Raw genomic sequence first — 17,738 nt, 5'->3', positions numbered from 1 at the left:
TTAAAATTTTTACTTAAAGAGCTCCATTTCCTGATGGGCACAGGGATTGACTGCGGCCACGCCAACCAGTCCTCAGTTGAACAAGCCCCAGCTTCCAACGCAACATTCATCTTTTGCAAGCGGTTTGCCCAGGTGCACAGGAAATGAGCATGCTCTACAGATGAAGACCGGTGCCTCTGCGACAGCTCTAATGTGTACATTTCCATACACGGTTATTGAAAGTTCATTATCGGAAACGGGTCTTCTTTTAACCACAGCAAACAGACGTCCTTTCACAATAATGGTCTAGGACCGTTCAAATCCCCAAACGCTGAAACTAATTCGACCGATGGGTTGAAACAAGAGGAATAGAACAGAATAAAACAATGAAATGGCGATCAGAAAGGGGGAGGGGGAAGTTCCTAGGTGTCTGCGTGTCTCCAAACATTCCCCTTTCTCCACACAGCTTGGGTCCAACAGGTGCTGTGTTAAATCAGAGTCAGATCGAGATCAAGTTCTGGGTCAGCAGGGGAGCGGCGGGGGTGGGGCGTGGGGGGTTGACACACCCTAGTGAGACTGTCGCTGGGCCTGGGAGGCACAGCAAAGGTAGCACGCAGCTGTCGCGGGCACCGCTCCGGCGGGGCGGGCGTACTGCACCCCGGCCCCCGGCGCGCACCTTCCTCCTCCCCACCCCCACCCTCGCGCGCGCCCCACTGCCGCTCGCTGTGTCCCGGCCACCCCGTTACCAAGCAACGAGCTGCCCAGGCTGGAAGCAACCGAGACGACTGCCTAGGAGAGGGGAAGGCTGGAAAGGGAGCTTGAGCAGCAGAAATGAGCCCGGGTAAGAGCCGGGCCGAGGGCTGCCCTGGGAGGGGGCGCCCTGGGAAGTGGACGCGTGGTGGGGAGCGCCGCCTTCCCCCGCCCCGGCTCCTTCCCCCGCGGGGCGGGCCCCGTCTGGAGTGCTGATCTCCTAGACAAGCCGCACACCTCCGCCCGCCCCGGGAGGAAAGCACCGCCTGCGTCCCTGCGCCTGCCCTGCTTCCAGCTGGAGCAGCGCGGCCCTCCGCCGCGGCGTGGCCCCAGCGCGCCCTCCCGTGGCCGCTCTGCGCGCCCGCGTCCCGAATCCCCACGCCTCGCCTCCTTTCTCCCAGCAAAACCAAAAGCCGCGTACTGTTCAGTTACAGAAAAGCATCCTGACGAAGAGGAGGAGGTTGACTGCGTTCTCCTTTCAGCACCCAAGATCCTAAATTCCTCTGAGGGGGTAAAGGAAAATGGTGGCAGTGAAACAGGTAAAACCTCCCAGGCCAAAGCTCCAATGGCAGTGATGTTTCTGCCTTTTACTAGAGGCAACCGGTACATTACCTAAATCCACTGGCCCAACTGGTGTGCTTCCGGTGACTACTCGTAAGATACTAATAATAACTAACACGGGACATTTACTTTGTGCTAGATGTTGTTCTGAGCACTTAAATGTGTCAACTTATTTAATCCTCACAACAACCCTATGAAGTAGGTACTACCATTCTCCTCATATTACAAGTGAGGAAACTGAGGCACAGAGAGGTTAACTAACTCCCCAAGGTCACACAGGCAGCAACTGACAGAGCCAGTATTCAGCAGGATAGCTCCAGGGTCCAGGCCTTAACCTCCATGCTACACTGTACTGCTTCTCTGAATACCAAATAAGAATTGCTGATTTTTTTGGACAGTCACTAAAAAGATACCTATTTTTTTCCAAAAGAAATACTTTCATAGTAAATATTTGTGGACTACAGGATACTGTATAGGGAGGATGTTTGAAATCATTAAAAAGCTGCAGTTTTCAAGTTCCGTATAAACCATGAATAAGATGTGTGGAGGATCTGAGAACACTGAAGCTGGAGTCTCGCTTCCTTGAGAGAAGCTGAAGGAGGCTACACAGCTCTCAGAGGGGCCTGGTGTTCAAGTGAGACACCAGGGAAGAAGCAGAGCGCTGTGGGTGGAAGGCAGTATCTAAACTGAGGGGCCGCGTTGGGATCCTACAGTTGCCCGTAAGCCACGCGGGACACGTGGGCAATCCAGACGCAGAGGTGCTGCAACAAGTGGTGAGCCCAAGACCTGAGGTCAGGTTGGGGTCTGTCCACCTCCATGAACCGGGGACCTTCACAACGGCCTTGTCAAGGGCTCTAAAAAAAAGGGCTGGAGCAGCCACACCCGGCAGACAAAAAACACAAGACAACTGGATGCCCAGTGACCACCAGGCTAAGCCACACCTCACTGACCTGCCCCCTCTCTGCTCTTCTGTGCCCCGCCCGCCTGCATGAGGCCAGGCAGGCATCCCTGTGCAACAGGAGGGGCGACGAGAAGCCCTGAGTGGGGCGGAAAGCCCTCACAGAGAGTCTAGACACGGAGACAGCTCCATACCAAGAGAGAGTGTTTAAGGTCAGAAGAAACTGAGAGAGCTTCATGTGGCAAGACCGTGTGTTCTCTAATGTGAGTGAGATGGAAGGCTCTGGAGGAAAATGCCAGCGTTCACAGAAAATGAAGTTACATACCAAATAGCACATATGCTTGTGTGAGAGTTACAGTCTTTCTTGCTAGAGCATGGCGGGTATAAGGGCAGGGACTCAATCGGTGAGAGATATTCTAAGTTAGGCGCCACCAAGGATGGCAGGGACTTCCTGCTTACAGCTCAAGGCAAAACTAGGCGGTGTGACCTTGTGCCCTCCCCACTTTCTGTTCTCTTAGCTACACGTCATGGTCACCAAGTGATCCATTCACTGGGTACTGACCAACAGAACACTGACATGATTTGCATAAATAGTGCCGAATTGCAAGGTCGTATATATTTCTCAGGTCTCTGATTTTAAAAGAACAAGGAGTTGGCGTGAAGTATATATATGGAGTGTCAGAGGTGGGTGGGGAGTGTGCAATTTTATTTCAAATAGGATGGTAGGAGACCTCACTTAGCAGATGACATCTGAGCAAAGACCTGAAGGAGGTAAAGGAGTAGTCTCAGTGCAGATTTCCGGGGAAAGAACATTCCAGGCGGAGAGAACAGCAGCTGCAAAGGTCTCTAGGTGGGAGGATGCCTGGCATGTTGGAGGATCAGCTGGTGACGGGAGCAGAACGAGCAAGGAGGAGGACAGAAGGGTTCAGAGAGGACACTGGGCTTTGTAATTCCATGTAAGGACGTGCGGTTTTATTCTGAGCAAAATGGGAAGCACTGGAGAATCTGAGCAGTCATCCCTCCCTTCCATCTCTATTAGAAATTTTACATTTACCAAATCATCATCATGTTGATAATACCCTTGCTGCTACAGTAAGAGAGTAAATTTTTCTTGAGCATTTACTGTGTGCCATGCACTGTGGAAGGCTTTACCTACAAACGAGACACTGATCCCTCACAGTGAGCGCATGTGGCAAAGCCAGGATTCAAGCTCAGGCAGCCTGGCTCCATAGCTCCCATAACAAAGCCTCGTGCAGATATGCACACTCCCCTGCTCTGTGCTTTACTCTTCTCCATAGGATTCACTCCCATCTTACACACAATATCCTTTGTTCCCCTCACATGGGCAGGGATTTTGCAAATTTTGTTCACTGTAGGATCCCCAGCACCTTGGACAGTACTTGATACATAGCAGGTGCTTAAAAATAGTTGTTAGATGAATGAATGAAGGCTTGGGTAGAACAGCTCACAAGGCTTCAATAAAACAGTTACTTCTAGGAGTGAGTGTGAATTGTCACAGCAAAACTCAGTATTTGAACCTGAGAATTAAAAGGCGTTGACTACAGAGTGTCTAACATCCTATATAGAATCGTTATGACGCTGCATTTTTAAAACTCATTTGTTCTCCCTGCTCTGTTAGCTACAGGTATGCCCTTAAAACTTTCTCTATACATTGAATATGACATGATCTTCTGCAGACTTCAGAATAAATTCCCTATATCTTTACCTTAATTACCTCAAAAGTCACCCGGCTGATAACTATCTTGTTTTTAAATTTTGACACTTAAATATGAAACAGCTAGAGAACTTAAGTTGAATATAATCTGAATAATATTTCTTGCAATCTGAATAGAGTATAAGCTTCTTCAGGGCTGGCACCATATCCACTACTTAGTCTAAATACTTCCCAATATTGTACATTTAGCAAGGACTTAATAAATGGTGACCTGTGACTGTGTTCCCTCTCCTGTGCTTCACTGATAATTTCCCTTCCAGTTCTAGAATCACATAATCCTATGTGTTTCTTTAAGTACTGATGAATTTTAAAATTATCTTCCCTTTGGGAATAAGCAGTAGCCAATGTCTCTGAAACTCATAAGAAAAACAAAAAGTTATTTTCGTAGCTTTTAAAAATAGATGAATCCAACTCTCTTGCCTACTCTGTATCTTCACTGAATCATATGAACTTTGCTGGAGAAAAACACTCACTTCTGAGTCATACCACGGATCTCAATGCTATTTGGAAAAGTTACTTTATTTCCCCAGTAAATGCTTCTGCAAGCCCTGTCCAAGGTAACTAGTCCACTCTTCTGGTTTCCTCAAATCTCCAACACCTCTCACCGCTGCCTCCCAATGTGTAACATGACCTCAAACTACATGAAAAAACTAGAAGCAATCAGACCCAAACTCCCTGACCTTCAACCTTAAACTTTGCTAACCTACCGCCTGTGTTCCATATTCTCTGCTGTCCCCTGCTTCAGTGGAAGGCCTGTCCCTGCTCAATCACAGGTCATTTCCTCCAGATCGTACCTCTCCTGGAATTCTCAAGTACTCAGCTTTGGCCATCAGCCTTCCTCATTCTCCAGAATTCTTCTTCTCCTCCGTTTCCACTATATGGTTCCCGCAGTAAGCAGGCACATTAGACTCTCTCATGGTTAAAAAAAAGTTCTTCTTAACCTTCACGTCTCTTCTAAAAACCCCTATCCCCACCAGGCACCTTATCCCCTGCCACAGTAAAACCACAAAGCGTTGCCCACGAACCTTCACGTTCCATCTCCCCTCGAGCCACTTCATCTGGGGTTCTGAGCTGCTCACTGCACAGAAAGTGCCCCTGTCTAGGCCAGCAGCAGGGTCCATATTTCCCAATACAGTGCTCATAAGCACTCCCCTGACCCAGAGCCTGGACTATCCAACAGCCTGTTGACATCTCCACTTTGATGTCCAACAGAAAATTTAACTTTAACAGACCTAAACGAGTTTTCCCTAAAATAGGTTCTTCCCCCACTCTTTTCCATTTCAGTAAATGGCATCCTCATTCGTCCACCTGCTCTCACTAAAAACCTAGGAGTCACCTTTCCTCCCTCGACACTGGCCACATCTAATCCTCCAGCGATGCTTCATCTCAAAAACGTATTTTGAATCCACCTATTTTTCTCCCTTTCCCCCACTGCCATTCTAGTCCAAGGTACCTTTGTCTCTCCCTTGGATTATTCCAGTAGTCCTGCAACTGCTACCTTCTCATCCATTACCATGCTGGAGAGTGTCCTATAAAGTTTTTAGTCAAATCAAATCATTCTCGTGATTGAAACCCCCCAAAGCTTCTCATTTCTCTTAAAATAAAAGCCAAACCCCTCAGGATGGCTTGCCAGATTCTCTCTAACCTCACCCTCGTCTCCCCCTGAACGCTCAGCACACCGTGCTCCCATCTGCTCAGGAAGCTGCATCCACATGGGCTTTCTTTCTGTTCCAAACACAGGTAACACGTGCTCCGCTTCAGGACCTTGCAGTTTCCTCTGCTCTGAATCTCTTCCTACAGATGTCCACACAGCTGGCCCCTGCTTATCACGTAGGAGTCTCGGCTGAAGCCACAAAATACCAGATAGGCCTTTTCTAACCGCCCTCCCCAGTGCTGTCCTCATCCCCCCTCACTGTCACAGTAGCCTATTTTCTTTGTGTTATTTATCACTATTTGGAAGTATCTTGTTTATATCTTTGTTTGCTTTTTTTCTGTTTACTCTTTTTAGAAGGTAGGCATAGTGAGAACAGGAGCTCCGGCTGATTTATTCATTGCTGTGTCTATAGTAACTACAGTGGGGCACACCACATAGTAGACACTCAAAATCTGAATGTGTGATATTATTGAAGGAATGAACCACTTGAACATGAAACAATATTTAAGGCCAAATCATGAACTTATCAAAATTATTCTAGACTTTCAGGTAGAGATTTTAGAGCCAAAGAAGATCCCAGACCTTCCTCCCCCACTACAAAAGGACAGGAACAAAAAAAACCTGCCAGAACACCAGCAAAAACGTCACCAGCAGTACCTGGAGAAGGAAGGGGGCACCCCCTCAGGACATAAAATTGGAGAGTGGAGGCCAAAGATAAAAACAGATGATGCTGGCAAGGCTATCTATAGCATGGCTCATAGCTCCCTCTGACTTTCAGAGGCGATAAAGAAAGCCAGAATCCTGAAGATACTCATTAATGCACCCCCTGCCCAGCCCCCACACACAGTCCATCCCTGCCCTGTGATGAAGGCGGGATTCTTCAACTGGCCAAATGGCTCCAGGCTCTGAACCACAGCAGCTCTTTCAGTGATGAGGGCCACATTGGGACTGGGTGGAAGGAAGTATACTTTGCAACCAGATTCTATAACATCTGGCAGACTGCCATTCCAAAAGAGATGCACTGACTTCTTTAAAAACCTTCTCTTACAGCAGAAATTGTCAGCCTGGGGCAAATTCTAACATAACTCTCATTTCACTCAGGACATGTTTTTTAATTTTTTTAAATAAAAATTTACAAAGCAAGTAGCCTAACATTTGGGAAAAAAGAGGAATGTATGTCAGGAAATTTGCAAACATTATATAGTCTCTCCCCTATTGCAGATCTAAAATCTATTTTCTAGGAAGGAACACACAGATCCTTATAGCACTTTGCTTAAGAGCATAACAAAAATTATGTTCTATTAATCCAAATTGTTTTCCATGTTAAGGAAGAAAAACATCACATGGCCATTGCGTAGGTACTGAGGCCTATACAGGACTTTGCCAAGGGTCTCCCTTAACATAAGAATTGTTAATTTTTTTACCAAAAAATATAGTTTATATCCCAGAAACAAACAAAGATATCTGAGCTCCTGAGAGTTCTCAGTTTGGTGTTACAAGTTAAGGGTTTATTATAAAAGTAAAACCACTATTACAACCTTAAGTAGGTGCAGTATTGTAAGTCAGATGAGAATTATCTCTTAAACTCACTATGCAGCTAGCATCGGGTTTTTCTTAATGTGAACATCAACCGTCTCATTATCTCTTTGCCTCACCATCCAGGAAAGCTATAGGAGACTGCTTTCCATCAACATTGTTTAAAAATAACACTTCAGAATTAAATCACATCGTTTTCAATTTTACTTTTTAGAATACGACTGCATAACAGAATCAGAAAATCAAATCCAACCACAATCAGCACTGAAAGTGAGTATATTTCATTTTATTTTCTCAGAAAATCTGTGTAAAGTCTGATCTTTCTCAGAATACTTCCTAAATATATACGGGTTTTCCACAAAAGTCTTCGTCAAAATGCACTGGAGAGTGAGCAAGAATGATGAAGAATGTGAGTCACCTGACCCTCACATGATCCTTGTAATAGGCAACTTCAGGGGATTTTTTTTTTTAATTGTAACAAAATGTATGTTCACCTAAAAATGTTCAATTTCATACCTTGTGTAATTTTGTTGTAGGCCCTTCAGCATCAGCTGGAATCATTTCAGGCTCTCCGAATACAGACTTTGCAGAATGTTAGCATGGTATGTTTCTTCTAATTTACATAGAAAATATCCAAACTTAGAATACCATCACACACTTCTAAGCTGATGATCACTAGCCAACTGATTAGTTGGTATTGAATGTAATAAAGCCACAACCTATTCTAGACACAAAATTGGCAGGAAACTATATTCTGTTATACTTGCATTTGGATATGAGCCAAAAGAAATAACACTTACTGATTTTTTTAAAAACATATGTTTAAAGTGCTACCTATATATAGTCTACAAATAGGGACTCTCATTATAAGTGATATAAAATCTAAGTCAAACTGACCAAGGGAAAAGTGTACTTTATTAGCTCTAGTAATGCAAACCCTAGGTACAGTTCACTTGGGGATGGCTTCATCCACATGATCAGGACTCACGTCATCAGGGAACCAGCCTCACTCCTCATCTTGGTTCTGCTTTTGACAGTAACGTATTCTCAGACTCCATGTGGTAGCAAAAGGGTTGCTAGAAGTTCCTCCCCCACTACAAAAGGACATGAACAAAAAAAACCTGCCGGAACACCAGCAAAAACTCCACCAGCAGTACCTGGAGGTGTACTGCTGGTACACCTTATCCTTCCAGATTCCAGTTAGACAGAGATGAGACCATGCTTTTCTCTCTTAACAGTGTGTACTGAGTTCTTGGCCTGATTCTGACAGCCCCACATGCAGTGCTTGAAGCAATCACTGTTGAGAGGGAGGCAGCGCTCTGACTGGTTAGCTCTGGGTCACATGCCCACCCCTTGGAGCTGGAGGAGGGATCTGTATCACCAAAGGCAAATGGACTTTATCCAGAAGTAAGGGGTAGTGTTAACAGAAGGATAGGGCATGGATTCTAGGGGTACATAACACAACGCATAGTCACTAAAGACCCAATATAAACTTCATCCTGATATTCTTGAAGCAACTGCAGGGAAATGGGAAGAGAAGATAAAATCCTCCTGAGGCTGACAGAATAGATTGCATTCTGACGACAGAGATCAAAGACCTCTGATTTATTCAACAGTGTAAAAATCAAACATCTAAAATTATTTTAATTCATAAGATTTTATTGTTTTCCTAAATTAAGTCTTTCTGATTTTATAATCATATAGTAAAGACATACTTTTCTTAAAGATTCCTTCAGTGATAGAGATTACAATAAATTAAATTTAATTTTTATTTTATATGATGGAAAAGAATATGCATAGGAAATTTAACGGTATCTTTCAAGTATAATATCTATTATCCTTGTGCATTCATAACTTTATAAATGTGAAATCAAAGTCTGACATTCTTAATTTCTCTTTTAAAGATGCAGTCTAAAATCAGTGAAATATTGAACAAAAGTATTGTTGAAGCAGAAAACCCACAACTTAGCTCAGAAAAAAATCTAGTATTTGGCACACGCAATGAAAAAGCTTTGGTATGTGTTTCCGTACAAAATCATTCCTACATTTAGGTACTTCAGAAATGTTACTGCAACCAGTTTACCTTCACCTTTACATTCTCCCCTTCTTCACAGGGCGACTGGATTGTCAAAGATGAAAATAAGGAAACTCCTGTCCTGAAAACTCTAAAAGATGTGCGTTTACCTCTGTACTTCTGCAATTTTCTTGTTTCTCTTAGGAGAGCGTGTGAGGGGCATTTGACTTAGTCCATACACCTAAAGATTCCCAAGTAAACTGAAATATACAGCAGTTTTTCTGTCCACTTTGAGTTTTTCTACTTTTAGGACTGACTTACACCTAGACTGAGTTCTCTAAAACATGTCCAAACTAGAGTCACTGTGTCTATACTTACTAGAACTTCACACTTTCTCTGAAGAGTCACAACCCTAGATCCATTTGAAATGAGGAAGACAAGCTAAGGTTGACAAATAGCCCAGAAGTAGAAATTTTCATTTTCCTTAAACTTCCCTTTGAACTATTGCTTCTCTCTTCCCCACCTATCTATGATGGTCTCTTGAGAAATGCTGAATTTGTATTTCTGGAATTGAGGGGTTGGCCCTTCTATCTCACCCCCTAAGGAAATAAGTGCAATTTCTAAGCAAATTGTGAAGACCAGAGTTACAGATCTCAAAATAAGGGTAGATTTTCTGGAGAAAATGAATCATACTTGTCAGCCTCTTTGCTGCAGAAATGGATAGAATGTTCATGCTGGTTGTAGTAAAAACAATTCCTCCACAAAATATTATCTTAATTTGTTGGTCATGTAGCAAATGATAGTACATTTATAGTGTGATTTTTATTGTTACTAGCCTACAGAGAATCAAGAAGAAACCCTTTCTATGGAGAAAATTCAGCATTTTGAGGATCCTAGGACTCTTCATTCAGTAGAAGAAATATTCAGTAGTGACAGTGTTAACAGTCTCTCTCAAGGTATAAATATCCCATGCCAGATACATTTCAAGGACATATTAACTTCGACAGATAATCCAGCTTCAGAAAATTCTGACTTGAAGAATTATAATAACCTTTATAATTTCCTACCTAATGTACCTCAAAACGGGATGTCTCAAGCTGATATGGTAATTCTGGATAAGTCCAGAATTACTGTGCCTTTTCTCAAGCATGGATTTTGTGAAAATTTAGATGATATTTGCCATTCTATCAAACAAATGAAGGAAGAGCTTCAAAAGTCACGTGACAGGGAACTGGCACTTACAAATGAACTGCAAACTTTAAAAGCTGTTCCAAGGAATGGTAACTATGACCTGCCCCCCACTCACAAGGAAAAAATTAACTTTATTAAGGAAGAAAATATTGAAAGTAACTTAAATGAAGATATAAAATCAAAGAGAATTTTGGAATTAGAGGCACTAGTAAACAAATTACCCCCACTTAGGGAAACAGTGTCAAAATTCCATGTGAATTTTTGTAGGAAATGTACAAAACTATCTAAGAGTGAAATACACAGCGGGGAAAAGAATGAGAAAAATAATAAAGAAATTCCTATCACTGACAAGAATATTGCAGATTTAAAACTCCATTCCAGAGTTCCAAGACATACACTGGCATTCTTTGACCCAACAAAATATGCAATGAAAGACAAAGAAAGACAACCATTAGCAGTGAAAGAAGGATCAATAATATTTGAAAACGAGAAGACATCCAAAGTCAATTCTGTTACTGAACAGCGTGTAGCAAAAATTCAGTACTTACAGAATTACCTGAAAGAATCTATGCAGATACAGAAAAAAGTACTGAAACTACAGAATGAAAACCTAACCCTTAAAATGAAAATTAAACCTCTTGTCTTTACCACACAATCTCTGATACAGAAAATTGAAATGTACGAAAAACAATTTAAGACATTGGTTGAAGAACAGAACACCATTCAGTCCAAGTTAATTAAAACAGAAGAAGATGGCAAAGTATGTCTTAAAGAATTGAAAGAAATAACTAGTAACTATAATGTTCTCCAAGGACAAAATAAAACCCTAGAGGAAAAAAATAGTCAACTTTCTTTGGAGAAGCAACAAATGATAGAAACATTAGAACAACTAAAAAGTAAGGAACACAAAGCTCAAAATGACATGGCCATTGTCAGTAATGAAAATAAACTATTGATCACAGAAATGGAATCAATGAAAACAAATATTCTATTGATACAAGAGGAAAAAGAAATGTTAGAGGAAAAAACATACCAGCTTCTAAAGGAAAAAGTCTCACTTGAAAATGAACGAAAAGAAAACCAGCTAGAGATAATGCAGCTAAAAGAGAAAGAAAGATTGGCCAAATCTGAACAACAGACACGTCTTCAAATAATAGAAACAGTTAAAAACGAAAAGCTTAATCTTGAAACAACCTTACAAGAATCTACTGCTGCGAGAGAAATGATGCAAAGAGAAATTGAGGATATTCAAACATACCAATCTACAGCCGAAGAGTATTTTCTGCAAGAAATAAAAAATGCAAAATCAGAAGCAAGTATTTATAAGAATAGTTTGTCAGAAATGGGCAAAAAGTGTGAAATGTTATCAAAAATGTTAATGGAAATTAAAACTGATAATCAGATTCTAAAAGAAGAACTAAAAGAACATAGTCAAGAAAGTATAAAATTTGAAAACAGCATCAGTAGACCTGAGGAAGACAAAATACGTTTAGAAAACTATGTAAGTACCGAGAATGAAAGGGATACCTTGGAATTTGAGATGCGGAATCTTCAAAGAAAATATTTAAATCTAAGTGAAAAAATCTATAATCATCATATTGACCTATCAAAAATGTGTCACCTTTCAAGAAGAGAGGAACTCCGTATTGACATCCATGGTATTCAATAAGACACCTCTAGTCCTAGGAGTAGGCCTTTAGCCCCTGATTTGAAAGGTATGTATATTGTGGTGGGTTAGCAGAAATATGTTTAAGATTCTTTTAGCCTATTGGGCATTAGCCAGAGGACAGTAATAAGAAGGTGAGTACAATTCAGTTTTGTGAGATTTGTACCCAATTTATTATATAGTGATTATTTAGATTTTGCTCTTTTGATAAAATTCATATTATTTTATTATACTACTTCTATACATTGTATATGACCAAAGCAACTTTGGCAGCAAACAGGGATTTTTTTTAATTATTATTTTTCTGTAATACACTTAGAAGTCCAACCTTTTAAAAAATTCTTCTTTTTTTCCAGGAATTCCAAGTAAACCATATCAATTGCTTCCATCCAAACCATGTAAATAAATTTCTAAAATCAATGTTTCAAAATCCTTTGTCCAAGTACTTTTTTCAACAAAAAATTTTAAATTCACTTTTACATGTGATTACAATTACCTTATAATTGATTAGACTAGTTTTTTTAAATTCGATATTGGAATTAGGTATATATTTTTATGTTGTCAAGAACTGTAAACATTCTGAGACTTTATCCAGCTTGTAAGCTAATATGTTAGCCTGACAGTTTCATGGGTTCTAGTGGAAGACATGAGACTCCTGGGTCAGAGATAAAGGACAGTTTGTTGCTCACAGCAATAGCAGGAGCCAGAGTAACAGCACTTTTGCATGGGTTCTCCAAGCCCCAGTTCCTATAGGCAACATGAACAGAGTCATACAGTGGTTGCATTACAAGAGAAAACTCTGAGCTTAGGGAACCATTACTTTTCTGAGTGCAGTAAGCATGCCTGCCCTTTGCTCTAGATGGAAACATTACTTTTATTATACAGGACAGTTAGAATATCTGCCCTTGCTCCAGCAGAGACACTATCTCTAGCTTCCAAGACTGCTTGTTATACAAATAAACTTATTGAATTTTGTCAAATGCTTTTTCAGCATTTTATTGAGGTGATCCTGTGTTTTCCCCCTTTAATCTGTAAATATGGTGACTACATTGATTAATTTTGAAACATTACACCAACCTTGAGTTGCTGAGATAAACTTCATCAGATATCATCCTTTTAACATACTTCTGGATTCAATTTGACAATATTTTGTTAAAGATTTCTGCTTCTATGTTCAGGATATTGGTATCTGTATTATTTTCTTTTTATGTCTTTATCTGATTTTGGTGTCAGGAAAATCCTGGCCTCATAAAATATAAGGTCAGGTTTTCCAATAGGAAAGTGTTCCCTCCTCCTCTATTTTCTGAAAGGATTGGTGTAGAATTGGTATTATTGATATTATTCCTTTCTAAATACATAATATAATTCACCAGAGAGCCTGGAGTTTTCTAAATGGAAAGGTTTTACACTGCAAAATCAACCCCATTAATAGATATAGAACTATTCAGATTTTCTATTTCTTTTTGAATCAGGTTTGATCATTTGTTGTACTGAAGAATTTGTACATTTTACATAAGTTCTCAAGTGTATTGGCATAAAGTTGTTTATAATAGTCCTTATTATCTTTTTAATGTCTAGAGGACCTGTGATGTCCCATCTTTCACTTCTGACATTGATAATTTGGGGTTCTTGTGATTCTTTGGGCATCCTGGATGTGGATTTATAATTTTCATCACACTTGGAAAATTTCAGCCATTATTTCTTTAAATCTTTTTCTCTCTGCTCCTTTCTGAGATGCAATAACACACGTTAGACTGTTTGATATTGTCCTAGAGCTCACTGGTATTATTTTCATTTGCTTTTCAGTCTTTTCTCCGTGTTTCACTTTGGATACTTTCTATATCTTCAAGTTCACTAGTGTTTTCTTTTGCCATGCCTCATTTTTTACTATTCCCACTTACTGAAGTTTTTCATTTCAGTTATTTTTCATCTCTTTTCCATTGGTTCTTGTTTATAACTTTCATTTTTCTTTCCAATATGTTCATATTTTCCTTTAAATACATTAACATGGTTCAAGTAGCTATTTTAATGTCTTTATTTGCTGATTCCATCTTCTCTACTGTTTGGGGGTTTATTTCTATGGACTGATTTTTCTCCCTGTTATGGGTCATATTTTCTGGCTTCCTGGCATATCTAGTATGCCAAAAATCCATCTGGAAGATGGGTTTTTGTGAATTTTACATTGTTGATTGTCCGAATGTTGTTGATTCCTTTACAGATTGTTGGAATTGGTTGTGTTGGGCATTACATTACTTCTGCTTCAATTTGATGCTTTCGAGGTTTGTTTTTTAAACTTTTATTAGGGTGGGTGTAGAGTAGCCTCTAGTCTACTCTAGATCCTCTGGAACCACCACTGAATGCAGAGGTGAGAATGTCCCAGCCTTGAATGGTTCCTGGCCTTCTGTGAGCTGTGGGAACCATGACAGGTCCATGTTGTTCTTTGTCCTGCCTTATGTTGTTCTTTGTTCTGCCTCATGGAATTTAACCTTATACATGCCTGTCTTAGATGTCAGCATGGTTAAGGGGATACCTATGCAGATTTCTGAACTCTTCCTGTGTAGATCTTTCCTCTCTAGAACTCAACCCCACAAATTTGAGCCACTTTAGATTCCTTGGGTTCCAACTTCTGTCTCAACTCAGCAAGGCTACTATACTTTGAGATTCCAAGTCCTCCATCCTCTCTGGTCCAAAAGTGCCTCCAGACAAAAAGCAATTGCAGAGCTCACCTCAATTGTTTCCTTTTCCTCACGGATCACAATCCTTCACTGTGTCCAGTATCTAAAAAGAGTTGTTATGTATGTTTTGTACAGTTTTTAATTGCCTAAAGAAGAAGCATAAATCTGGTTCCTGATACTCTATCTTGGCTAGAAGCCATTTCTGGGTAGTCAAGTTTGGGAAGTTTGGAAAATCAAGTCCTATGAACAGACAGAACACAGTGTTAACTTTTCTAGGTAGCTGGTATATGTAGGTATGTTTTTCCACCAGATCTCACCCAACTATAAAGAAGATGCCTGTAACTATGGAGTATGTGTGTACAGGGCTATTGACCAGAAGAGAACCAGAATTATTCTTATTGGAGTAATAATGCCAGAACAAGAACCTTACTCTTGTAGTCCCAATTCTCCTTAGGTAGCTCTTCAGAATGTTCAGAGGCAAGATGCTTAGTTTTTCATCTGGGGGGTAAAATTCTGGGTTGCCTGAACTGGGAAAGCACTGAGGATGGGAAGGAGGTAGGAGGAAAAAAAGAAACTGACTGAAAAAGTCTTTCCTAAACACACTTTTAATTAAACGTTTTTGGCTCTATTCTTACTTTTTTTGTCTACAGAATTTTTTTGAAACTCCTTATTCTCTGATGATTCCCCTTATGAGTCATTTTTCTGGACTCATTATTTTACTATTGTGTTATTAGGGTCAGAGGAGAGCCAGCAAATAAGTGTGTTCTGCCTGCCAGTTTTAATTGGAAGCCCCTAATACATTAGTGTTTTTGATTATAGTATAAATAGCTTTTTAGTATATTTTGGCTTAGAACAAACATCCTCTTTCAAATTTTCATGACATATTTTCATGTTTTGTCTTCAAAATAAAATTTAAAATTAGCTAGTGAAGTTTTATTGTTTTTATTCTGTAGGGATTTTTAGTAAATTGCATTAAATTTATTGATATATTAAAGATAAACAGCAAGTTTACAATATTTAGTCTCCCTGGAACATGGTCTATTGCTCCAGCCTCCTTTTATATCTTCATTTTAATCCTAAGTTTCCATAGTCTTTTTCCTATTGTAAATAGAATAGTTTTCACATTTCCTAATGGACATATGGAAAAGACTATCTTTTTTTGCAGATCATTATATACATCTGTTTATTGTACAATTTTATTACAAATATCTTTCAATAGATTCTTTTTACATTGTAGGTAAATAACTATATATCACCTGCAAGCAATAATATTGTCTTTTTCTAATATTTATTTTCTAATATTTATTATTTCTAATATTTATTTCCTCTTGGGATTTTTTTCTTCTCTTCCTGCATTAATATATTTATATTAATATATTTTCCAGGGCAGTGTTTGTCTTGTTTATGGCTCAAGCTTAATGTCTGTTATGATTGTGATAGATATCCTTTAGAAAGTAAGGAAAGTTCTTCCTAATTGTCACATCCTAAGAGGTTTTAAGTGGAAAGAGTATTTAATTTTTCAAATGGCTTTTTAGCATCTATTAGGGGAACATGTATTTTTTTCATTTTAATATATTAAAGAACTTTATAATAATAGATTCACTCATGTCAAGCTATTTTAGGAGTCATAGAATAATAAATCATTTTATGTTCATTTAAAATGTGGATTCCATTGGCTTGTTTTTGATTTAGGATTTTTTTTAATGAGTTAGAATATTATTTTCCTATTTATGTTATCCTTGTCCGCTGATGCTATCCTCATAAAATAAATCAAAACTCTTTCATATTTTTCTATGATCAAAACAATTTAAATAACAAAAGATTTCTCTGTTTTGAAGATTTGATAGGATTTAGCTCCTTAATAATCTAGACACAGTACCTTTTGGCTACTAAGTTTAACTATTATTTCCATTTTTTCTACCTTTATTGGTCCATTCATGTTTTCAGTTCTTGTTGAATTACTTCTGGTAACACTGCATTTTCAAATGTATTTGACATGGAATTGTACATGTTTTAACTGTTGCTACATCTGTGGTTAAATCTATTCCTTACTCAGAGTATAGTTTGTATTCTCTCTCACCTCTCTTTTTTTTCTAGGTGGGCTTTTCAAAAAACCAATTTTAAGTTTTTCAGATCTACTTTTCAATTGGTTGTTTTTCTCTCTCTTTGAATTATTCGATTTGATTTTCAATCTTTTTCAAATATTAACATCAGCGTGTAAGCCTGTAAATTTTCCGTCTGAGTAATTCTTTAGCTTTGGTGTTTTTTTTTTTTAAACATCTTTATTGGAGTAGAATTGCTTTACAATGGTGTGTTAGTTTTCTGCTTTATAACAAAGTGAATCAGTTATACATATACATATATCCCCATATCTTTTCTCTCTTGCGTCTCCCTCCCTCCCTCCCTCCCTATCCCACCCCTCTAGGTGGTCACAAAGCACCGAGCTGATCTCCCTGTGCTATGCGGCTGCTTCCCACTAGCTGTCTATTTTACATTTGGTAGTGTATATATGTCCATGCCACTCTCTCACTTTGTCCCAGCTTATCCTTCCCGCTCCCCGTATCCTCAAGTCCATTCTCTAGTAGGTCTGTGTCTTTAGTCCCGTCTTGCCCTTAGGTTCTTCATGACTTTTTTTTTTTTTTTTTTTAGATTCCATATATATGTGTTAGCATACGGTATTTGGTTTTCTCTTTCTGACTTACTTCACTCTGTATGACAGACTCTAGGTCCATCCACCTCACTGCAAATAACTCAGTTTCTTTTTATGGCTGAGTAATATTCCATTGTATATATGTGCCACATCTCCTTTATCCATTCATCTGTTGATGGACACTTAGGTTGCTTCCATGTCCTGGCTATTGTAAATTGAGCTGCAATGAACATTTTGGTACATGACACTTTTTGAATTATGGTTTTCTCAGGGTATATGACCAGTAGTGGGATTGCTGGGTCGTATGGTAGTTCTATTTTTAGTTTTTTAAGGAACTTCCATACTGTTCTCCATAGTGGCTGTATCAGTTTACATTCCCACCAACAGTGCAAGAGGGTTCCCTTTTCTCCACACCCTCTCCAGCATTTG

At 39.5% G+C, this 17,738-nt stretch overlaps 2 protein-coding genes across 2 annotated transcripts in view; one reads left to right on the top strand and one right to left on the bottom strand.

The window, feature by feature from the left end:
- Positions 1-17,738, bottom strand: part of CFAP96 (cilia and flagella associated protein 96) — a 49,167-nt gene that overhangs the window by 13,396 nt on the left and 18,033 nt on the right. The gene's annotated exons all lie outside the window — the stretch shown is intronic.
- CCDC110 (coiled-coil domain containing 110) lies at positions 768-12,056 on the top strand. Its single transcript, XM_060086212.1, is given in 6 exon segments — positions 768-820; positions 1,158-1,268; positions 7,328-7,383; positions 7,650-7,715; positions 9,018-9,128; positions 9,963-12,056. Coding segments are annotated over 6 exon segments (2,448 nt in total). The 5' UTR covers positions 768-810.

The sequence above is a fragment of the Mesoplodon densirostris genome, chromosome 20, assembly GCF_025265405.1.
Source record: "Mesoplodon densirostris isolate mMesDen1 chromosome 20, mMesDen1 primary haplotype, whole genome shotgun sequence".
NCBI lineage: Eukaryota > Metazoa > Chordata > Mammalia > Artiodactyla > Ziphiidae > Mesoplodon > Mesoplodon densirostris.
The sequence above is the reverse complement of the archived record's forward strand: the minus strand, read 5'-3'. Positions and strand labels throughout refer to the sequence as shown.